The sequence below is a fragment of the Vombatus ursinus genome, unplaced genomic scaffold (genome assembly GCF_900497805.2).
Source record: "Vombatus ursinus unplaced genomic scaffold, bare-nosed wombat genome assembly UNPS02000749.1, whole genome shotgun sequence".
In the NCBI taxonomy this organism is placed as follows: domain Eukaryota; kingdom Metazoa; phylum Chordata; class Mammalia; order Diprotodontia; family Vombatidae; genus Vombatus; species Vombatus ursinus.
This window is the reverse complement of record NW_020940527.1, coordinates 11134864-11160297: the sequence shown is the minus strand read 5'-3', so window position 1 is coordinate 11160297 and position 25434 is coordinate 11134864. Positions and strand designations below refer to the sequence as shown.

Here is a 25434-nt window from a genome sequence, read left to right as displayed (position 1 = left end):
TCCCCATTTTACAGATGAGGAAATCAAGGCAGGCAGAAAGTAAATGACTTGCCCAGGGTCTCACAAGTGTCTGATGCTAGTTTTGAACCGGAGTCTCCCTGACTACAGGCCCAGTGCTCTATCCACAGTGCCACCTCACTGCTTCATCCTATGCCCATGTCCTGGTTGAATGTCTTTCATTCCATCACTTCAGCAAAATTAAGTTGTTAAGACATCATGTCCCTTCGGGATTACAGGATCTAGATATGGAAAGGAATTTAGAAGTGACCTAGTTCAAACCCCTCATTTTAAAGATGAACAAGCTGAGGACCGAAGAGGTTGAGACTTAACGAAGAATTTGTTTGTTGTTCAATTGTGTCTGACTCTTCACGACCTCTTTTGCAGCTTTCTTAGAAGAGATACTGGAGTGGTTTGTCATTTTCTTCTCCAGCTTATTTTACAGATATGAAACTGAGGCAAACAGGGTTAAGTGACCAAGGTCACACAGCTGTAAGTGGGTGAGGCTGGCTTTGAACTCAGAAAGATGAGTCTTCCTGACTCCAGGCCCGGCACTCTATTCACTGCACCACCTAGCTGCCCTTAACCAAGACACATGTAATCAATAACAGACAGGTAACCAAGATACATGTAATCAATCAGTAACAGAGCTGGGAATCAAACCCAGATACTTGGACTCCAGCCCCGTGCTCCTTCTGCGATGCAATGTTGCCTTTGGCCATGGTAGGATTAGGTAGGGGGTGAAAATAGTTATCCCTCAAACTCCAAGCACCATCTACAGCATCCAATCCTAGAATCTTAGAACCAGAATCAGCTCTAGAGATTATTTCCTACAAACTCCTCACTTACTTTACAGATGGAGATACACACTCATAGAATCTAAGTGACTGGCCTGAGATCATGCTGGGAACTCCTAGTGTTCTTACTTTGATACAATGACATATACATGGCTGATCAATAGAGCTACTCCTACCAATTTTAATCCCCCTGAGCAGAATCTTTCAATTTGAGATTTGAAAGAGACCTCAACTGCCATCTGGTCCAACCCATGCATGAAAGGAATTCCTACTGTAACGTTTTTCCATCCTCCCCATGCCTTTCCAAAGCCCTTCCACATGGGTTCTACCCAACCAGCTCTAAGCCTTCTTCTTGCTCTTTTGATGTCTCTGGGTACTAGGGTACCACTCAGTCTGTCTATTCATTGTCTGCCATTCTCACTGCATGACCAACCCATTTCATTTGCCAGTCATGAATATCTTTGACAATGACTTTCATGTGACTTGTGCACACAAGTAACTTTTTATAATATTCTTCAGACTATTTGCATTACCTCCTGCATCTTTCTATTGTTTTTTTGAGTTAGTTAGTCAACATGTGTTTATTAAATTCCCACTATGTACCAGGCACTGTGCTGAGTGCTTGGGGATACAAAGAAAGGTGAAAGACAGTCCCTGCTCCCAAGGAGCTCACAGGCTAATGGGGATGACAACATGAGAACAACTCTACAAACAAGAATTGAATTACTTATAGTTTCAATTTTTCATTGATCTTGATCCTAGATTTGCAACCAGCCAGCACTCCTTGGAAAATATTGGTAATAAAAAGATGGGCTTTGATCGTCTGGGATCATTTAAATGGTAACAACAACAATAGTATAGTTTTCCATTTTTGTCCCATCTAGACTCGTCTTCCCATTACTCAATTGTGGAACCAGTCCATTGCCTATCTGCAGTGCCTAACCAAGATATCCTTATTGATGGACTCATTCAATGCGCTGTTCAGCTTCTGGACATGTTCTGGGCAGCATAAATTTTTCACTCACTTAATTTTTTCTTTCTTTCCATAGTATGGCTATTGGGACCCATTTTTCTATGTTGCTGTGGGTAGATTTCACTGGTGAGATTTTATAATCTTTCCAGACTAGATGCAATGAGTACATTGTCATCTGCAAATAGTTTTTGAAGAACCTCATCACTGATTGGAATCCTTCCTTTGTTGGATATTGTGCAGAATATCCACCATGACATTAGTGAACATTAAATCCACCAATTTTATATTTCAATATACTTTCATAATTCAGTCTATTTTATATATCACCTAATGAGAATGTCTCTCTATTGCCTATAGGATCAAGTACAAACCTCCCCTGTCATTTAAGCCCTTCACAATCTGGCTCCCATCCACCTTTCCAGGTTTATTTGCTCGCTATCCTCCGCATGTGATAGTCTATCTTTTTTAAAAAAAAAATACTTTTCAAGTATTTATTTATTTATTTTTGTTCTCTCTCATCAATATACCATTTTACAAGCTATCCCTCATGCCTGGAAATGTGCACCCTCTTCACCTCCTCCTTGAATTCCTAGTCTTCAAAGCTCAGCTCAAGCACAAATTCCTACATAAACCTTTCTAGATCCCTGCAACTGCTAATGGTACCTCCCTCCCTATTCTTTTGCCCCACCCCAAAATCACCATGTGTCAGAATTAAGAGTTGTAAGGACCCCAGTGGCTATCTAACCCAAACAATACCTGAAAGGAATCCTACCATAATATCAAGTTGTCCACCAGATGCTACTTGGAAACCTCCAATGAGAGGGAACACATGACCTGCTGAGGCAGCTCATTCTTTGTGGGGTGCAGGGGGCACAGAGCAGCTCTAATGATTATTTACTTTTTGTTTATTTTCTATATACTTAGTTTCCTGTGATTTAATGTAACCTTCTTGAGAACAACGACTGTTTCATTTTTATCTTTGTAATTCTAGCACAGTGCCTGACACATAGTAGGAACTTGATAAATGTTTGGTTGATTGATTGATGTCATTACATAGCACATTGCCGGAAAAAAGCTATCTCTGTAATCACATCTGTCATATAGAGTTCTCCTAATATTAATGTATACACAGGAGACACTTTGAAGAAAAGAGGCTGTGTTGACCCACAGGGTCAAATGCTTTTTAAAAAAAATAAACGAACAATAAACACAGTGGACTCTTCTATTCCCTAAGCTTCTCTATCACATGGGTAACTGTAAAAATGTTATCTCTTTGAGAATATCAGCTGCAAAAGCCTGCTTGTTTCATTCCCATGTTTTCATTGAAGATTCCTTCAATGTGTTCCTTAATTTATTATAGTGATGTATACAGATTGGTAGTTGCCTATGTCTTCTTAATATTTTTTGAAAGGAGTTAATAATACATCTGTGACCTTTTCCATTCTCCTGAAATCTTCCCTGCTTAAGATATATTAAAACCTGGTCTCTGCATCTTTAAAATTGTGTCCTCTCCGGCAAGGATTTCTTACGTACGCATTTGGTCAGGTTCAACCATTCTTCCTGACTTCATCTTCTTAATCATAATTGCCACTTCCTCACATAGCACATCATTTACTAACATGGCAAATTAGAATAGATCACTTTGAAAATGTCAACCAATCTGTTGCATTTTGTATTTCTTCACTGTTCTCTTCCTAACTCATCTACAAATGCTCTTAGAATGATCAAGCTGGACTGAATTTCCTACCAAGAGCTCTGCTCACTCTTTGTCTTATCAATTGCTTTTCCTTGTTTGGGAGGACAATACTTTTCAGTTTTCCATTCTTCCCCTTTATAATGTTCCTTGAATGAGTTTGTACTTAGATTGGTATCGCCTTTGACTGTCATAACTCACCAAAGTCAAGGTTATTAAGTGTTTATCAGCCAAAGCAATTTCAGGGTTCTTTTGTCTCCCTTATTATGGGTACTGCTTTGCACTGGTTAAACTTTTCTAGGTAATAGTGATAGAACCCATGTCTTTATAATAGCTATATTCTTGCACCAAAGAATGAGTAAAGGACAAAAGTGACCTCACACATTGTTTTCTCATTTTTACTTTTTTTCTCATTAGTTTTTGTCTTTCATTCTAAGTTAAATGTCTGACTGTACACCAAAAGCTGATTTTGAAATGATATTGTTGGTCTATAACCAGTTATTTGTTGTCCATTGAGTGACATTCAGTCAATATATATCGATGTGTACTATGTGTTTAGAACTGCCTGGCATCATAGTAATGGTGCTGGATTTGAAACCAGAAGACCTGGATTCAAACCCCACCTCTGCTCTTTCATAACTGTGACTTTGAGCAAATTACCGAACTTCTCTGAAATGTGTGGAAGTTAAACCAGAAGGTCCCTGAAATCCCTACTGATCCCAAAGTCTTATGTCTTTCCTTTGACCTATGAGACAAGGGAAATAAAATGCATGATCCCTTAGAGTCTAGTTGGATAGGCAGTATACTCATGAAATAATTCCAAAATGGTACGGGGCAGAATACAATTTAAATATTTAACTTGGGAGTGTTGTTGCTTTTCATTTGTTTCGATCATGTCCAGCTCTTCATGATGCTATTTGGGTTTTTCTTGGCAAGGTCACTGGAGCAGTTTGCCATTTCCTTCTCTAGTTCATTTTACAGATAAGGAAACTGAAGCAAACAGGGTTAAGTGACTTGCCCAGGATCACATAGCTAATAAGTGTCTGAGGCCAGCTTTGAACTCAGTTCTTTCTGATTCCAAGTCCTGTGCTCTATCTACTGTACCATCTAGCTGCCCAAACTTGAGGGTACCAACAGAGAATGCTTTGAGAGATCATGGACTGGGTTGGTCAGGGAACACAGTGGAGAGTGGAACTGAAATACAGCCTTGAAAGTTAAGTAGGTTTATGATACATAGAAATTAGGAGAAATGTCCTTCCAGGTGGAGGAATGAACATGAAATATAATGAGAAGCAAGGAGTTCATGTGTGGGGTAGTGGGAAATAAGGCTATAAATATGTGTTGGGGCAAGATTGTAGAAGGTCTGAACACTCAACTGAGAAGTTTGTGATTTGGACCTGTAGGAAATGGGGAGCCATTAAAGGTACTTGAACAAGGAAGGGACGTCAAAGCTAGTGTTGCCAGAAGAGAGCAATGAAAGCTGGAGCCAGTGAGGAGAAGGAAAATATACAGGATGGCTCTTCTTTGAAGCCAGCATGGGCTGTGTAACATGTGCCGAGGAACTTTTCCCTTGCCCAGAGAGCCAATAATTCTTAGAATTTAAAGGGACCTTCAGAATATTGTAGGTAAGGAAACAAAGGCCCAGAGTGTGGTAATGACTTGTCAGGTCACAAAGCAAGTTAGTAGAAAAGACAGGTCTCTGGATCTCAGCCCAACTCCGAAAACTTCGGCATTCCTTGGCACTACTAGCTTTCATAGGAGACACAGATATTGACTTGACCCATCTAAAGGGCTGGATCTGTCATGAATGTGTCCCATTCTACTGTCTCAAAGCCCTGTCTAATCTCCAACCCAATACCCTGCCCTACCTAGGTCCCTGGCCCTGTACCTCAAAACCTTCTACTTTCTGATGCTTCATGAAACAGCATCTACTTTCTCTTTCCAGCGACTTCTCCCTTTTTACCACACCTACATCCTATTCTCCTAGTCTTGGAAGGGTTTATTTATACAGGAAAATAGTAACAACCAATTTTATGCAGATATGGTGACTGCTAACAAAATTATCTGTTCAATGCAGATAATTTCTTTTTCTCTATTTCTGTTCTCCAGAGTATTTATCTATGAGAATTAAATTCTCAGAGTCCATGTTCACATTCTCCCTCCCTACCCCCCAAGCTTTGAAACTTAATTTTCCAGCAATAGCCCCTGGGAGGACAGGACCTTTGCCATTTTCTACAAATGAGAAAGGCCAAAGCCGAGGCTTGCCTTGTGCCCTACTACACTTGACTTTGGCCTAGCAGGCTTTTCCTCTCAGCCAGGATAAGGCTGGCTTTACTTAGTGGACAGCTGTTCTCATGGTATATAGGAAGGACAGAGTACATAGTGAGGCAACTCCCAACCTTCATAAATGTAACCTTCTTTAGTTAATTTCCTGGGGCTCTCTCCTGGCCTGAGATCTCATAGTGCCTGGTACTTAATTCTGGACTGCTGGAGCCCACCTAATGTGACATCTCATTTATAGTCTGATCTAGAAGATTTTACAGAGACACTCCATTCCTTTTCAGAGACCTCCCCATTCAGGCTGCATCCTAGAAAATCATGCTAAATAGTAGTAACTCTGGCCCTCCTCACTAGGCTCCATGACTGGTCAGGTGGATGGGTGATGATGGTGGACACTTCTCCTGGGAAGAACCAGGTATCCTCAGGTCACCTAGCTCAAGGTTTCCTTAATGAATATCAGCTCAGGAAAAAGATGGTTTTCTAATTTCACAGTATAAAAACATTATCTGTCTGTCTATCTGCCTGTCTGTCTCTCTTTAACCTCTCCTTTATCTCTCTCCTTTTTGTTTTCTTTCTCCTGTTGTATATGTTTCTTTTCTTTGGCTCTTTCTCTCCTCCTGTCTTTCCTCTGTCTCTGTCTCTCTCCCCTCTTCTTTCCTCTCTTCTCACTAACCCCCTTTCTCCTTCTCTCTTTCTTTTCTCCAGACAGCAGAATAATTGGTAAATAAGTACCCAGAGTTCATTTTTTACCCTTCCCCCACCCTCCAAACTTTCAAACTTTGCTAAGTCCTAAAAGGAGAGGACCTTTGCCATTTGCTGCAGTTGATGGAGGTCAAAAGCAGACAGCTGCTCCTTGGCCTCTGCTAAGTTTGGCCTTGGCCTTTCGGCCTTTTGTGCAGGCTGTCTTCGCCTAAAAAGTAAATGGAGATGCGGCTAACCTTGCATGGTCAGTGAGGGGATAGCAGCTCATGTGATGGATGTGAAGAACTCTGGCAAAGGCCTTTGTGTCTCACAATCTCTCTCCTATGTGATTATCACACACTGCCCAAAATACCAGCACTAGAGAATGACTTGTTTGGGTCAATCTCCAAACTCCTCTTTAAAACTGAAGATGACACCCAAGACAAGGAATGCATTAAAAGTCACAGACTTTCAGAGGGAGAAGGCCCTGGGAGGCTCCTGATCTTACATTGAGGTAAGGGGCCCCTCTCCAAGTGGCTATCTAACCCATTACCCAATGACTTTAAGTGGGGGAGAGCCCGTTACCTCCCCAGGATCCCATTTCACTTCTAAACAGGAAGTTTTTCCTTAGGCTAAGCCTAAATCTGCCTTTCTGCAACTTCTACCCACTGTTCCAAGTTCTTTTCTCTAGGGCCAAGCAGAATAAACCTAATCCCTCTTTCATATGACAGTCTTTCAAAGACTTGGATTCATTATCATGTCCCCTTTAAGCCTTCTCTTCTCCAAGGTAAACATCACCCCTTCCTCCAGATGATCCTCATGTGGCATTATCTTAAGGCCTTTCCACCATCCTGGCCTTGGTATGAATTAGTTATCCATCATTTTTCCTTTTGGACAGCCATGGCCTTTTGGAAATTTTGCAAGTGTGGAGGAGGAGGGAGGGTTGGAAGAAAGATTGTGCTGTGCCATGAAAATAGGAGGTTCTGGACAGAGCTCCTGAAAGGAAGAAAAGCTTCTGGGAAGGGGAGGTGGAAGAATGTTGAAAAAAACCTTATTCATAGACTGTCAGAGCTGGGGGGGCTTGGGGATCATCTAGTCTCACCCTGTCATTTGGTGGGGGAAGAGCATCGACCAAAACAGGAATGACCCCGGTGTGCGTGAATGGGACAGTGAGGAGACCATATGGCTGAAGCTCCATAGGGACCATCACAGGATCTAGAGCTGGAGGGAACCTTAGGCCCCCTTATTTTACAGCTGAGGATATTCAGGCCTGAGAGATGAAAGAGATTGCCCGGCACTGCCCGGGTCAGTGACTGGCAGAGCCAGGGCTGAGACCAGGATGTCCTGACTCCCAGGCTAAGGTTCTTTCATGACATCAGCATCGAGCTGCCCCTGGAAAACTTAGTTCATTTCACAATTTTGTGGAGGGGGAGCTTTGACCCTGGAGATCCGACTTGAGTAATATCACCCAGGATACTGGGGTGAAGGACAGAGAGGGACCAGTTATTGGATGTAAAGAGAGAAGGAAGGAGTATTACCAGGATACCCTGAAAAATGTGTGTATGTATGTGTGAATGTGTGTATGTGTATATGTGTGTATGTGTATATGCACATGTGTGTGTATTTATATAGTTGTTATACAAATATTTATATTGTGATATGCTTATATGTGTAGTATATGTATAAATGTATCTATGCGTATATGTGTGAGTGTGTATATATATGCATTTGTACATGTATGTGTATGTATATGCATGTACACACGTGTGTGGTAGCTTTATGTGTAATATGGAATCACATGTGCTAGTGGAGGATGAAAAATCAGAAAAACAAACAGTAAGACTGTGGTTTTTTGTATTCCTGCTGTTAGATCAAAGTCTCAGTTAAGTAGTTCTACACAAAGCTAAACTGTGTAGGGAACAATGAAAACAGGCAAGACCTTTGCTGTCCGAATTCTTCCTCAGATCATCTGAATCTTTAGTCTCAGAAACATCTCTTCCCACCCCAGAGGAGTTTAGTGACCTACCCAAAGTCATACCAGCAAGAAGCGGCAGAGCTGAGATGCTGTGATTCCATTTTCAGCATTTCATTTTGTTTTGTTTTTCCCCATTGAACAACACTACCATAGACCCTCCAAACCAGAAGATCTTAGAGATCATCTAATCCATCTTCCCACCTAACGCAGGAATCCCTCTGCAACATCCTTAACTGATGGCCATCCATTCTTTGTGTGAACACCCCCAGTGATGGGGCACTCATTACTGTATGGGGGAACCCATTCTGTTCTTGGGTAGCTCAAATTGTCAGTAAGTTTATCCTTATTTGAAATCTGCTTCTCTTTACTTTCTACCCACTCATCAGTCAGTCTAGTGCTTCTTCCGGGAACTATAAGGCCTCCTTGATTCAGTAGGCTTTCAGGTTTTTGAAGACATCTATCCTCTCTCCCTCAGTTTTGCCTAAGCTAAATATGTCTCTTCATTTAATCCTTCCCTGTGATATGCTTTCCATATTGCTCCACCATCCTGGAGGCTTTCCAACTAGTCAATGTCCCAGTTAAAATACGGTGGTGCCCAGAACTAGACCCCAGATGTGATCTAACCAGGACTGAGTGCCTGGCATGATTTCCCCACCGTTGTCTGATCACTATACTTCTGTTACTTTGGCATAAGATAAAATTATTTTTTTGGTCTGCCACATCACACTGAGAAACTTGAGGTCTATTAAAACCCTCTGGCCTTTTGCGTGTGGACTTAAATGAGGCCTCACTATCCTATAATTCTGCAATTGATTTTTTTTTAACCTAAGTTACCTTAGCATGATGTCTGGCTCATTGATTGACCAACAAATATGTATGACAACAAAATAGTATGACAAAGCAAATGTCGGCAATCACCGTGTGTATGGGTCCAGCTTACATATTGTACTCCATTGGCTCATAATCTTCCCAAAGGCCCAATATGTGGCCAGTTACTGTCCCTAGAAAGCCTCTGATCACAATGACAACTAGAAACGACTACAAAGATCACAAAAACATCGCATCTGAAAGATGGGAATTTAGGAAGTCTATTAGTTGAATTTGGACTTCAACATGAATTCCTTCTACAATATCCCCAACAGATGGTCATTGGCCCTTGCTTGAAGAGCTCCAGTGAGAAGAAAATCTAATCTTCTCTTTCAGGAGTACTGGGGGAAAGAAGGAGAAAGGGAAGCTGATAGCTGAAAGGGGAGGTACTAGTGACTGCAATGGAAACAATAATGTCAGCCTGGCCAGATAGATTCCATTCTTTCTCTTGTTTCTTTCATGTTCCTCTAGGCTCGCCCCAAAGGTGAGGGTCTGACTCCGTACCAGGGCAAGAAGCGTTGCTTTGGAGAATACAAGTGCCCCAAGTGCAAAAGAAAATGGATGAGTGGGAACTCTTGGGCCAACATGGGCCAAGAATGTATCAAGTGCCACATCAATGTGTATCCTCACAAGCAGGTAAGAGGGGACAGAGGGAGGAAAAAAGTGAGGGCTAGCTTCTTGACTTATTGGGAACCTGGGGCAATCTCCTTGCTTTCCTTGGGGCTCAGGGATTCCCTAGAGATTTCCCCATGCCACTGACCTGTCAGGGCACAAAGAACATGGAAGTAGTTAACAAAGGTCCAATCCTACAAAATCTCAAGAGATGATGGTTAAGCAATTGCATGAATTGGAGTAGAAGGGTGCCATATTAAGAAGCTATAGCCATTCAAAATGATACCTGAATTTGAGGTATGGTATGAATCTGGGGACTGGAATTTAAGATGCTGCATGAATATAAGGAGCATCCCTTATGAACTTGGCGAGGTGCTATGGGAAGAACACAAGACAGAGTCAGGAGCCTCTGGTTAAATCACCAGTCCTACAACCACAAGCATTTTAATGTCTTTGAAATTCAGGTTGCTCATGTAGAAAATGGAAATAATACTTGTACTGCCTCAGTCACAAGGAATATGCTTTATGAACTCTAAATATAGGACCAGGAACTCTAAATACATAATTGTGAACTCTAAATATGAGCTTCTAAATGTGAGCTATTGAGGTACACTATGAATTCAAGTCTCCAGGTAGCTATCTTTTTTTATTGGACTGATGATTTTATTGACCTATAGAGGTCTCCCAATGAGGGAATGCCTTCCACTGGTATAGATTGGCACTCACTCAGCATCTTGTGGTCTTAAGAGAGTTGCGTGGGGCACTGAAAGGTTCTATGATTTGCCCAGCATCACATAAACAGGATGTACCCAAGGCAAGATTTGAACCCAGGTCTTTCTAAAACCTAAGCCAACACTTTGACCCACTGGGGCACATCACTTCACCAATTCTCTTATGGTAGAATATGACCTTGTCAGAGATACAGGTCACATAGACTGTTCCAGGTATAAGTCCCACTAGTGACTGAGCTTGGACAGGCTGGGCAAGAGGATGGGGTGCTCTGAAAAAAAAAAAGATAATAGGGACTTGAGTTTGAATCCTGTCTCCTCCTGTCATCTGGCCCTAGGCTATCTCTAATAAGACTGTGTGGGGGGAGGTAGGGAGGTTTAAGGTAAAGGAAGATTGTCACATCCCCAGTCCAGGAAAGAGGTTAGATACTTGCTGAAATTGGGAACCAAAAATGATGTAGAATTTGAATACTTTAGTAGAATCTGTGATCTAAACACATTCCTAAGCGCATGAGATTCAGACTCTTGTTTTTTTTTCTTTAAGTTGTCTGTGATCAGGTCTTTGTGGCATTTAAATAGTTTGAGACATAATTTCTGGGTAATTAATCATTTCATTAATAATGCTAGCCCTTTATTGATAAAAGGGTTAGTGATACCCTCAAATACCAAAGACCTATCATGGTGGTGGGCTTATAGTTTATATGCCCTTGGAAGAGTGGGTGTTCCTGAGGGTGGCAATCAATTCTGATTGGTTAACAATTAATGAAAGAATGAATATTACAATGGGGGCTGGACCTATTCTGAGCATGAGGAAGTGGGTCACCAATTAAGATCTATCCAAGATTGTCCTGGCAGTTTGGGAATCTCAGTGCCTCAAGCTGGGATAAACTTGCCAGTTAGCACAAGGTTTCATTTGCTCCTCTGTGAGCGTGTGTGTGTGTGTGTGTGTGTGTGTGTGTGTGTGCGCGCACGTGCATGTGTGAAGAAGAACTCTGAGAAGACACTCCCTCCACATTCCTATCCACAGATTGGAGTGGGGTGGAGTTCATGGGTGAGGAACACTGTATATAATGCATGTAACTTTTTTTTTTCAATGATCAGTTTTGCTGATTTTTTTTCTCTTTTCTTTTCTTTCTTTTGTTCTTTGTTTTCTCTTATAAAAATACTTTGCCATAAGGGATGGCTCTCTGATGGAGAGGAAAACGGGGATTCAGGAGAAAATCTAGACAATAGAAGAGCAAAAGATATCAATAAAATATATTTTTTAATAATCCAAGAGAGAGATGATTAGGCCCTAAACTAGGTTGGTGGCCTTGGCAGTGGGAAGGAAGGCTTAGATAAAGATATTACAGGGGTAAGACTCAATTTCAACTGACTGGTGGAGACAGAAGGTACTTTGGTATTTATTGAGATACAAAATCTTCAACAGTAAAGGATCACAGGGACCGTAGACACCATCTTGACCAAGAAAGGACCTCCAATGTCATCTAGTCCAATTCCCTCACTGAGGCCTATATATGGGAAGTGACTTGCCCAGGGTCACACAAACAGCAAATAGCAGAGACAAGATCTGAAGCCAGGTCTTCTGAGTCTGAATCTATCCTCTAGATTTACCCAAGGTAGTACAGCTAGTAAATGACAAAGTTGGAATTTGAACCCAGTCTCCTGGTTCTAAATCCAATGTTCTTTCTACCATACCACACCGTTCCCCTCCATTCCTGGGCAATGTGGAACCTACTTCAATTCAAAGTGAGTGTATTATTGGTTAGCGCATTATCACCTATATTGACATTTGCACCATAAATGAAACCAGGAGACAACAATAAGTGACAGTTAAAAGAGGGGCGGCTCACAGGTTCTCCTTAGAGAAGTGATTGAAGGAATTTGTTGGCTGGTTGTTGGATTTGGTTTAATTGTGCACCCAAGTGCAACAAGAAACATCATTTCCTAGAACACTTGATCATCGTGGCTTGCCGTGCTCAGATCAGTATAAGCAAACAGACCACCAGAAAGATAATTGCAGCTTAGCAAGCTGTTCCCTGCCACAAAAACATCTTTTTAAGACCAAAATTCTCCTGGAGATGCTTTGTGACTAAAAGTCATGGAACGCAGTGATCTCAAAAGAATAAAGATTGCAGATGAACTGTAGGGCAATGGAGAGGTTAATGCTTTTAAGTAGATTGCCTACAATAAGTGACCTCAAAGACATAAACAAAGGGCCCTGTCCCTGGAAAAAAGAAGTAGACAGGGCAGGTAGCAGGAGTTATATATTGTCCAATTTAGTGTTCCACTGATGTTCTTGAAATATTAGGAAGGACCAGTAGAAGGCCTCCAATACAATAGGTCAAACCTCTGTGGGAAAACATGGACAAGAATTGCAAAGGGGAGAGCTTCCCAACATCCAAATGGACTAACTTGCAAAGTGGTGAGTTCCCTGCTACTGAAGGTATTCAAGTAGATGCTGAATGACCACCTGTTAGGCATGGTGTAGAAGAGATCCCTACATGGGCCGTGAGGTCAAACTAAATGACTTCAGGAGAGTAGAAATGGCGTTTTCTCTTCATATTGTCCTGACAGATGAGGTTACTGGGGAGAATTACAGTTAAAGTTTATGGAAGGCAAGGGCCATTTTGTTTTTGTCTATAAATTTCCAGAGCCTAGCGTGTCTGGTGCATTGTAGGTGTATAATAAATTTTTGGATGATTGTTTAATTTTGACCCATTTCTTTTGTTTTTACATCACTTTTGCTTCTGAGTACATCCCTCCCACCTCTCCTATCCATTAGCTATGCCTTGTAACAAAAAAATGTTAAAGAAAAAGAGGGAAAAAATCAGTTAACACAACCAACCAACAAAATCTGTCAATATAGTCAATAATTCCACACCCATATTCTCCCACCCCTGCAAAGAAGGAAAAGAGGGGGCATTTCTTCTATTATTCTCCAGAGTCAAGCTTCCTAGTCCTTATAACTACAGGTTCCACTTCCATTTTTTGTTTTGTTCTTTCTGTTTCCATTGTGGTAGCCATTGTGAATATGGTTTTCCAAATTCTGCTCACTTCATTCTGCATCACTTCATATAAGTTTACCTATGATTCTCCAAAAGCTCCATATTCATTGTTTGTTACAGCTTACATAATAATAGTGCTTAATAAATTCTTTCCGAATGAATAAGTCTGCATGTACATCCTAGGGTAACTCTCCTCTGGCATCCTAGGCACTGTCTAGAGCCCATTAGACAGCACTACCACTGTATTCCTTGAGGGGTTAAGGGAGGTAGCTGGTAGCACAGTGCTGGGCTTGGAGTCAGGAAGACCTGAGTTCAAATTTGGCCTCAGACACATACTAGCTGGGTGACTCTGGACAAATCACTTAACCTCTGCTTGCCTCAGTTTCCTCATCTGTAAAATGGGAATAATGATAGCACCTATCTCCAAGGCCTGTTATGAGTATCAAATGAGATAATATTTGTAAAAACATAGTGCCCAGCACATAGTAGGCATGATATAAATACTTATTCCTCTTCCTCTCCAAGAATCTCCTCACAAAAGTTACAAACATGCAATTATTAATCACTATTGCCTACATCATTCCATTCCATTCAGCAAACACTTATTAATTGTTCTTAGCACAGGGCTGGGCAATAGTAATATGAAGGTAAAGTACAACACCATCTGCCCTCAAAGAACTTAAATTCTACAGCAGCCAACATGAATTGTTCTGCCCAGTATTTGAGACACATTACAATATTCCCCCTCTAGTCTTGTTTTCTAATTTTCTCCCTGTTGAAATGTTGATTCCTGGAGCCAGGGCCGCAGTCTTGTTCTCTCCCAGGGGATGGAGGGGTGCGAATGCACCTGTCCCTGGCTGCTGCTGCCTCTGACCACAGGACTTTCAAGGGGTGGGCCTGAGACATGACACCTGTTCCATCTAGGCCATGGTTGCTGGACACAGTGGGTTGGGGAGGTTTCAGGTACCACAGAGCATGCCTGACTTCGTTTTGATACCAGACCCACCAACAGGAGCTCGACAAGAGCCCAACAGAGTTTCTTTTGCCAACAGAGATTTGGGGTGTGCAGAAACCAGAGACAGTTTTTTGCAGTTAACCATCAGGAGACAGATACAATGAAGAAGCAAAATACAAATAAACTGTGTAGAGACAAGGCAGGGTGGTATGTGGGTAAGGAGGGATGGTTTGGGAGTCAGAAGAGCTGGGGTTAAATTCCAATTCTGCTACGTACTACCCATATGACCATGGACAAGTCATTCACACCTCTGGTCCTTGTTTTACTCAACTGTAAAATGGGGGTGTTGGGTTAGGTGACCTCTAAGATTGTCTCCAGCTCTAATTCCTGTGATCCTGTGACATTCCCTAGAATGTGGCAGCCAATAGGGTCTCCTTGGCATCCTGCATTCACACACTGCACTCCTTTCTTCTTTTCCTTGTACTGTTCCCCTGCCCAAAATGCTCCTTGTCCTCCTCTCCCCCTCTGTGAATTCTACCAACCCTTTAAGGCAAAAGTTTTTAACCTTTCTTTGTGTTACATGGACCCCTTTGGCAGTCCAGTGAAGCCCATGGACCTTTTCTCAGAGTAATATTTTTAAATGCACAAAATAAAATACACAGTGTTACAAAAGAAACCAATTATATTGGAATTTGTCGTTCAGTCATTTCAGTTGTGCCCAACTTTTCATGACCCCATTTGGGGTTTTCTTGGCAAAGATGCCGGAGCAGTTTGCCATTTCCTTCTCCGGATCATTTTACAGATACAGAAACTGAGGCAAACAGGATTCAGTGACTTGCCCAGGGTCACACAGCTAGTAAATATCTAACGCTGGATTTGAACTCAAGTCTTCCTGCCTCCAGGCCCAGCACTCTACCCTCTGGGCCACCTAGCTGCCTTGTTTTGGAATAGTTATCGAACATTTAAAGGCCACGTTCACAGATGCCAGCTTCAAGACAAGGCTAAGCACCCCCTCTATAGGAAGTCTTTCCTGACCCTGCCAATCAATGCTTATCTCTATTCTCTGAACTTGAAATCCATACGTACCACACCATTGAGCAGCTGGCAATGTATTTGCTATAGGTAGAGTATGAGAGTTGGAGGGAACTTCACAGGCCAGCCTGTTCATTTCACAGATGAGGAAACAGGCCCAGAGAGGTTAGCAAGAGGTATTTTGCTCAAGGCCTCACAGTCAGTAAGGGCCATAGGATGAGAACCCAGCACTCACCCTTCAGTCCACCTTTGGATGTGCCTCACCCCCTCTTACGCCATTCTCATTTTCCTTTGTTCTCTAATTGTTTCATCCTTCTTCCCAACTAAACTGTATGCTTCTCAAAGATCATATTTCCTCTGTTTATCTTCCCACAGTTCTTAGCACCAGGGTGGGCATACTGTGGCTGCATAATAAATAAATGATACCAATAGCCCAGATGAAAAGAGTAGTTTTAAGGGTTACAAAGCACTTTTCTCACAGAAACCCCTTGAGGAAGACGGTAACACGCATCACCGTGTCCATTTAACAGTTGAGGAAATTGAGTCTCGGAGACGTGGGATGGCCTCTCCAAGATCATGCCGTAAGTGGAAGGGCCAGCCCTCAGACCCTGCCAAGTCTTCTGATTCCAAATCCCCTTCTCTTTCCATTGTGCTTGGCTGTTTTCTATCACTGCCCCTGTCAGAGTCGGCAGAGAGGCTGAGGGGCCTTAGGTGTGATTGACAGAAGGTTTGTTTTCTCCCGTCAGAGCCCAAGGATCTTCCCAGAAAGGGCAGAGGCATAAGGGCTCCTCTCTGCGGGGCTCTCTAGGTCCTGCCCTGGCTGTGAATCCTTCTTCTGGGAAAGTGGTGCCTCCTTCCACCCCCTGCCTCCCACCCCCCACCTCCCACCCCTACCTCAGAAGCCTCCCCCCTCCACATGTGTTTCCTGTTAGCCTCCAGCTGCACAGCTCCCCCCCTCTCCCGGAAGAAAACACTAACCTCAGTTTCACCTCCCAGTTTCTCTCCTGGGTCAATCAATCCCAGCTGCTTAATGTTTCCCCACTGCAGAGTAGAGACTGTCTTTCCTCTGGCCTTCTCCTCAGCACCACAAAAGTAGAGAAGATGGAGTTGCCCACGTAGAGAAGAACCTTTCAGGACAGAAAGGGGACAAGTCCAGAGGAGATGGCTCCCTCCCACACCCCCAGACCTTGGTGGACTAAAAACAAACAAATAAATAAATAAAGCCCGAGTTCTAATCCTGCCTCAGATGTTTAACTGACTGTATGGTTATGGGCGTATTAATGCAACCTCCCTAAACCTCAGTAACTTCATTTTTCAATGAGAATAACATTATACTCATACTACTTACCTCATGAAGTTGTAAAGAAAGCACTTTGCAAAACCTTAAAATACAATGTAAATCAATATGTTATGAATTCATCTCATAGAATTTCTTCTTAATGCTACATGTCCCTACATAGATTTGACTAGCACCCAGAACCATGTGGCACCCCACACACATCTGCTATGTATGGAGATGTAGGGTTACAGCATCATAGCATCAAGGCTGGAAGGGACCAGAAGGTCATTGAACCCAATCTTCTCATTTTACAGAAGAGGAAACTAAGGCACAGGCACAGACTCAGTTCTGAGGCATAGACTTGCTAAACATTGGACAGGTAGTGAGTGGCAAAACTCAAACTCAGGTCTTCCAATTCTAAATCTAGGATTCTTCCCACTCTCCTGCGTTGGACTACTGCTGAACCATATTACAAAGGGAGGAAGAACAGTATGGCAATGAAGGTTTTTGGGGGAAAATGTCTCAGATGACATTCATGTAGACAAGATGGCAAGAGGTAATGCTGAAGAATATCCTGGTTAAATTGATGTGGCTTTGGGTGAGAAACCATATTCCAAGAGTATAAATTTATATAGCCAGGAGATATGTCTGCGGTACTTAACACAGTGCCTGGAACACAGTAGGCACTTAATAGATGATTTTTGGTTTGACTATTTATTGATAGTGGGATTTGTCAGGGTTCTCCCCTTTGCCTTGTTATGTGCAACATTTTTATCGATAACTCAGATGAAGAAGACACAGATGGGATGTTTATCAGACTTACAAGGAAGGATAGTTAACACATTGGTTGGCAAAATTAGGATTGAGAAAATTCTCAGTAGATTGGAACGATGGATCTGAATTAACAAGATGAAATTGAATAGAGATAAATCTATTATTAAAAATGGCTAATACAAATGCACAGGTGCAGGATAAAGATCTGACTTAGTTTAGCATCAGTTTATATGAAAAAGATCCAGGGCACAGGGAGAGAATGTTGATGATAAGCTTAATAGGAGTCAATAGTATGATGTGACAATCAAAAGAACTAATTTTATAATATTGGTAGTAGCAGTGGTAGTGATGGTGGTGGTTATAGTAATAGTAGTAACAGCAGTAGTAGTAGTAGTAGTAGTAACAATAGTAGTTTATGTTTCTATAGGGTTTTACAGTCTACTAAGTGCTTTCCTTACAACATTATTGTGAGGCTAGAATAATAGAAACATGCAATCTATCTCAGAGAATCCCATTTTACTCTGAGCTAGCCAGATCACATCTTGAGTATGGTATCCAGTTCTGTAAGAGAATTATTAACAAACTGGAGCATATTCAGAGGAGGAAAAACAGGATGTTGAAGAGACGGGAAATCATCTCATATGAGGATCACAGGGTTCCAGAATTTGAAAGCTGAAAGAACCTCAGCCTAGTTCAACCCATAGGAATGACTAAAGAAAGTGGGGTTAGATGATATACAAATGACTGTCATGTGTCAAGAGATTAGATTATCCATGTGGTTCCAGAGGACAGAGCTCGGACCAAGAGGGTGGGTGTTACAGCAAAGGAGAATTTGGATCATTATAAGAAACTTCTTAATAATTAGAGCTGTCCAGCAAGGAAAAGGCATTATTGTATGATAGTAAGCAACCTGTCCTTAGAAATATTCAAGTAGACAATGGATGTTGTTGGCAAGCTTGCTAATGGTTCCTTCCGCTCTGGTTCTTCTTTCAGAAGACAAGGTTAGATAAATACAGAAAGTCCCATCACCAGTAGGTTGTCCATTTGATGAATTCTTTGGCCATGGGAGCCCATACTATGAATGATATATTAATGATTCTCTAAAAGCCACTTTCTCCCAGTCCTCAAAGGACTGCTTCTATCCCTAGACTTACCCAACATAAGCAGCACTCTCTTCTGCTAGGATTCTGCCTAGTAGGCAAAGTCTACAGATGTCCAAATTTGGCTCCTGCCCCTATGCTGAAGGAGCACTGCCTTTCATGGAGCTGGCTCCCAGGGACATCCATGAACCTACAAGCCTTGAGGACCCGAGAAACAGCATACAATGCCAGGAATGACTCACTAGCTAAGTGTAACCTACTCTTAGGATCAAGTCCTGGGAATTTGTTCCATCGTGGCATCAAAAAAACCCATCATCATGTGAAAGTTTCCCTAATTAAAAATCAAAGCTTCTCCTTTCCTTTCTTTTGTTTTTTTTTTTAATTAAGGTCCTTTATTTTCTCTCTTTCCCAACCTTCCAGTTTAAAATCCTCATAACAAATAAGCATGGTCAAGCAAAACAAATTTGCACATTGTCCACGTCCAGAAATGTATGCCTCACTCTGCATTTTGAATCCATCCCCTCTCATTAAGGAGGTGGGCGGCATAGGCCATCAGTAGTCCTCTGAAATCATCATTGTTCATTGTATTGCATTGCCTTTCGAAGTTGTTTGCCTTTAAAATGTTGTTATTATATAAATTATTCTAGTTCTACTCAGTTTACTCTGTATTGTCTTATAAGTCTTCCCAGATTTCCCTGAAACTATTCCTTCTATCATCTCTTATGGTACAATAATAATCCATTACATTCACATGCCATAAGTTGTCCAGCCTTTCCTCTAGAATGGTCATCCCTTTGATTTTCAGTTTTTTACAACTACAAAAAGGGCTTCTATAAATATTTTTGTACGTATGGCACTTTTTCCTCATTCTTTGATTTCTTTATAATATAGGCCTAGTAGAGGTATCACTGGGTCAAAGGGTATACACAGTTTAGTGACTTTCCTTCCTGCCAATTCTTTATTATGGAGCAGTTTTTTAAAAACCTCTTTGGAATGGGTTAAATGCAGGTGTACAGGGAATGGTCATATGACCCTGAGGTGGGGCTCTAGATTTGGAATCCTCCTTCCTTCACTCCTTCTCACTCCATGGCTTCCAGCTGGGCTCTAAGGTATCTCTTGGGCCATTGATGTCCAGGAAGAACAAGGGGGCTTAGAGGAAACAAGTGCTCTGTATGTATATGTATACATATATATGGTCCCAGCATCTGCACTGACCTTCATCAAACATCCCAGCCAGTACTCGGTGAACTGCCATTAGGGTCTTCTCCTAGATTGAGAAACTCAAAGAAAAACCTGAACTGAACCTTTAATCCAGTCCAATCTCCTAACAGCCAAAGAAAGTAAGGTTCTCATGTGTGGCAACAATGACTTCAGTCACCAGTTCTTCCAGCTGGTAGACATTTCTCAAGATTAAAGCCAGTCCCTAGAGAAATAAAACTCCAGTGCATTGGCTAAACCTAAGCAGCCATTCCCGGCACCCTCCAGGATGTTTCTACCCTCCCAGACCCCCTTAGACCCAGGGAGTCCAGCATCTGAAACAGCTCCTATTAGCATCAACAGATATCTCATTTTTGTAATTATTGCCATCATCTTCAACCCTTTAACCAAACACATGTACCTGCACAGAATGAAAGACTGGGCATCTTATAGAAAGAGCTCCACAGGTTAGTTGGTTACAGTCTAAGACGGACACATTGACTCAATGAGCCATATGGCTCCCAGGCCTTGCTACATACATTGCTATGTATATTTTAATGTAAATGAATGATTAAAGATGTGAATGATAAAGCACTTATTAATTAACTACTTTCTACGTGCAAAGTTTAAAGAAGAGAGAACATCTAGTCCTCTCATATAATGAAAGAAAATGAAGGCTAGAGAGGGGTAGTGATATCACAGATAGTAGCAGAATGGTAATGAGGCCTCAGGCCTGATTTCATCAGTCCAGTATTCTTTCCACTGTACCCCATTACTTCTAGGGATGACAGAGGAAGCCTATTAGTCTAGAATTCTAAATGCATTTCTTTTCGTTTCTCTATCACATCCCTCCACCTTCCAGCCTCTTGACAAGGATTTGATAGCTAGCATCTGTATGACACTTTAAGGCCTGAAAAGGCAGTTTACGAATATTATCTCATTTTATCTTCTCAACAACCTTGGGAGGTAGGTGCTATCATTACCTCCACTTTCCACATAAGGAAACTGAGGCTGAGAAAGATTAAGTGACTTGCCTAAGGTCACACAACTGGTAAGCACCTGAAGCTGGACTTGAACAGAGGACTTCATGATTCCAAGTCCAACCCTATCTACTGCTACTTCATTTGTTTTTCCTGTGTTGTTTCCTTCTTGGGTCCCTTATTTAATCCAGTCAGAAACTCCCCAACCCCTAATAAGACAGAAGAGGAGTCATTTTGTCAAGAAACATTTAAGTACCTACTATGTGTCAGGCACTGTGTGAAACTGGAGATGTACAAAGAAAGAAAAAAACAGTACCTGCCCTCAAGGAGCTCATAGTCTAATGGGGGAGACATAATAACAAATAGCTCAGTGCCTAGAAGATAGACCTAGATTTGATGGAATATACTCTGAGAAGGAAAGGCCTTGGCAGCTAGAGGGACTGGGAAAAACCTCCTGCAGAAGATGAGGCTTGAGCTTGGTCTTGAAAGAAGCTAGGTGGCACAGTAGATTGAGTGCTGGCCCAGGAGTCAAGAGAACCTGAATTCAAATCTAGCCTCAGACACTTGAATTTACTAGCTATGTGACCCTGGGCAAGTCACTTGACCCCAATTGCCTTGCAAAGAAAGAAGCTGGGAAAGTCAAAGGACAGAGGTGATGAGGTAGCGCATTCCAGGCATGGGGTCCAGCTAACACAGAGACTTATGCTTTGGAAAAAATCACCTTGGCAGCTGAGTGGAGGACACATTAGAGTAGGAGGAGACTGAGGCCAGGAAATCAAGTAGAAGGAGAGGTGATAAGGGCCTGGACTAGGTTGTGGTTTTTTGAGTAGAGAGAAGAAGACATACAGGGGAGATGTTGGGAAAGTAGAAATGACAAGATTTGTCAGTAGACTGGATATGAAACATGAGAGGAGGGAATCACATTGTGGGCATGGCTGACCACAAGGATGGTGGTGCCTTTAAGAGTAATAGGAAAAAGTTTAGAAGAGGAAAGGGTGCAGAGGGAAAGATGATGGGTCCTGTTTAGGACACGTGGAGTTTGAAATTTCTTCTGAGACATTCAGTTCAAGATGTCCAAGAAGTAGGTGGTGATGCATGATTGAAGCTCAGATTCAATACTAGGGGTAGATATACAAATCTGGACATCATCTGCATACATAGAATTGATCACTGAACCCATGGAAGTGATGAGGCCACTAGTGAGATAATACAGAATAAAAAGAGAAGAGGGCATAGCACAGAGCTAAGGGGCACACTTACATAGATGAAGAACCAGCAAAGGAGACAGAGAAGAAGTGTTTGGACAGATGGGAGGAGAACCAGAAGAAAGCAGTATCTCAAAAACCCAGTAACAAGAGAAGATCCAGGAGGAGGTTATCAATAGCATCGGATACCACAGAAAGGTCAAGAACTATGAGGATTAAGAAAAGACATTTGACAAAAAAAAAAAAAAGAAAAAGAAAAAAAAGGGGCAGCTAGGTGGTACAGTGGATAGAGGACCAGCCCTGGAGTCAGGAGGACCTGAGTTCAAATCCAGTCTCAGACCAGACACTTGACACTAGCTGTGTGACCCTGGGCAAGTCACTTAACCCCAATAGCTTTGCAAAAAAAAAAAAAGACATTAGATTTGGCAATTAAGATATTACTGGTAATTTTAAAGAGGGCAGTTTCTGTTCAATAGTGAGGTCAAAAGTCAGATTGTAGAGGGCTTAGACATTAGTGAGAGGAAAGGGAAGTGGAAACACTGAGTGTACAAGATTTTTCTCAAGAGGTTTAAACATGAAGGGGAGGGGAGATAGAGAATGATCACTTGTGAGGATAATGGGATCAAGTGAGGGTTTTTAAGGTTGTGGGAGACATGGACACATTTGTAAGGCAACAGGGAAGGAGCCAATACATTTGTTGTTCAATCATGTCCGGCTTTCCATGACCCTATTTGGGGTTTTCTTGGCAAAGATACTGGAGTAGTTTGTCATTTCTTTCTCCAGATGAGGAAGCTGAGGCAAACAGGGTTGTGACTTGCCCTGGGTCACACAGCCAGTGAGTGTCTGAAGCCGTATTTGAATTCAGGTCTTCCTGACTCCAGACTCGGTGCTCTATCCACTGAGCCACCTAGCCAATACATAGGGTGAGATTGAAGATTAAAGAAAGAGTAGGGAGGATAATGGGGGCAATTTGCAGGAGAAGTTAGAATGGGAAGGATCAAGGGTGCATGCAGAGAGGGGTTTGCCTTGGCAAGGAGAAGGGCCACCTTTTCATCCAAGACCAGAGTGAAGGAAAAGATAATGAAAGATGTCTGAATGATTTGAGATGAAGGGCAGTGGAGTAGGGGAAAAGAAGGTGCTCTTAGTGAATGATATCAATTTTTTCAGCGAAGTATGAAGTGAGGTTCTCTGTTGACAGGGTTGGGGAGAGTAGGCTCTGTGGGAGGTCTGAGAAGAGAAAAAGTTGCTTGAACCAGCTGCTGGGCAGAATGGGAGAGTGAATCAATTAGAGAACAATTGAATGTTTGCCTTGCTGCAGTTAGCATCCAATTGAGATGAGATAATATGCAATGACTCCATTCAAAATAGTTTTGTGATTTCCTCCAGCTCTGTTTAACAGCAAGTAAATAGGAGAAAAAGAAGTGGATGGTGAGAGTAATTCAAGACTGGGGTCTGGCAAGATGTGATGAGTCAGTGAGACAGGTCAAGGGGTAAGGGAAACAAGGGGAAAAAATAGAATTGAGTTGGTTCTTGTTGCTGTGTAGTCCTTTTCAGATGTGTCCAACTCTTTGGGGCCCTATCTGGAGCTTTCTTGGCAGAGATACTGGAATGGTTTTCCATTTCCTTCTCCAGCTCATTTTACAGATGAGGAAAGTGAGGCAAACAGGGTGAAATGACTTGCCCAGGTTCTGTCTGAGGCCAGATTTGAACTCGTGAAAATGAGTCTTCCTGAATCCAAACCCAGTTCTCCATCCACTGTGCCACTTAGTTGCCTTGAGTTGATTCATTGGGGGTCAAAATAGAGAAGGGCCAGTGTCATGACTGGGAAAGAACTGAGGGGTGGAGGAAGTGAAGGTCAGGATGAGGATGAAGTACAAGGCGAGGAAGTGATAAAAGCACAGGGAAAGATAGAGTGATAAAAGATAATGATCAGATGAAGGAATTTCAGAGTTGAGGAACACAGAAGTGGAACATTTGTGGGCAAAGTCAAGAGTATGTCCAACTCTGTGTGTGTACCTGTGGTGGAGTAAAACAGCAGGTCATGGGAAGTGGAGTGAGGAACTGAAAAGTCAAGGTACTTGAGGGGGTATCGAATGTGTGTGGATGTTCCCTAGCATAAAGGCAGGAGATGCAAAGGAGAGAACGACTGTGAGGCAGGCACTGGATTCATTGAGGATGGAAGGAGAATGTCCTGGAGAGAGACAGATAATAGCTAAAAAGATCTGAATTGAGCAATAATTTGGATATTGGGACTCCAAAAGGAAAGATTCCATGGTGAAGGTGGTAGAGAGAAAATCTAGAAATGGCTATGGAATAAGGAGTATTCTGACCCGTCCACCTTGATCAGTGAGTTATGGCATTTGAAAGAAAGTATAACCAGCGCTGGAAAAGGAAGTAAGGGAACCACATTTCAGTGAGGGCTAAAAGGTAGAAGGAGTAAGAAAAGAAGACGTTTAAGATGAAAGCAGGTGTGTTAGTTGTAGAGAAGACATTCTCAGAGGACACAGAGGAAGGAGTGAGCAAGTCTAGATTGGGACATTTGGAGTATAGAGTTGTGGTAGATAGTCATGAGAGAACGGTAAGTTGAAGATAAGGAATAGAGTTTGTACACTGGCAGAACCATCGTAACGGGGTTAGTAAAGGGGATGGCAGTTGTCTTACCCTTGAGGAGCAAGTCCAGGTCCAATAAGATAAAGGTTCAATGAGAGAGGCATGAAATTAGATTGCTGCTCCCCATCTCCAGCTTCCTTCCCTCTGTTTCACCTCAGTGAAATGTTTAGAAAAGGTTAAAGATGCTGCTTAATCTATGCTAGAGCACTGAGCATGGTAATCCAACCCAGTCTATGGCCACAAAAGCAACAAATTGAGAAAACAGGGAGAAAGTGTGTGTAGTGGAAAGGTTGAAGTCCCAAGATCTGCGTTCTCTTCCTGGATCTCCCACTTATTAGTGGTTCATACTGACTACTCATCCTCAGTTTCCCTACCTGTGAAATGAGGGGTTTGCCCTAGATTATTTCCAACCCTAACATTCTGTAATTCTCTGAAGTATGTTTTCTTTAAATGGTTTAGCTTTACATGTTGTGCTTGGAACCCAACTTTGGGAGGATTGTGTAGGTGGATTCCGGTAGAATAGCGGACTGAATGTCTTAATATCTTGGTGTTGTTGAGCATTAGAATAATAATGACAATGCCTTATATATTTCAAAATAGTTTCCCATCTATCATCTCATTTTATCCTTATAATACTCCTGTGAAAAAGACAATAGCAAGTATATGCATCAGTAAGTCAGTAGATTAGTGA

At 42.0% G+C, this 25434-nt stretch overlaps 1 protein-coding gene across 3 annotated transcripts in view; it reads left to right on the top strand.

Moving 5' to 3' along the window:
- Positions 1–25434, top strand: part of ZCCHC24 (zinc finger CCHC-type containing 24) — a 138980-nt gene that overhangs the window by 100245 nt on the left and 13301 nt on the right. The window contains exons 3-5 of one of the 3 annotated variants that reach the window (XM_027860984.1): positions 9735–9899; positions 16080–16179; positions 16681–16818. In XM_027860984.1, the coding sequence (XP_027716785.1) occupies positions 9735–9899; positions 16080–16179; positions 16681–16694 (279 nt within the window). In that variant the 3' untranslated portion in view covers positions 16695–16818. Of the gene's footprint in view, positions 1–9734; positions 9900–16079; positions 16180–16645; positions 16819–25434 lie in introns of those variants that run through there. The other 2 variants (XM_027860991.1, XM_027860976.1) reach the window with 2 other exon arrangements.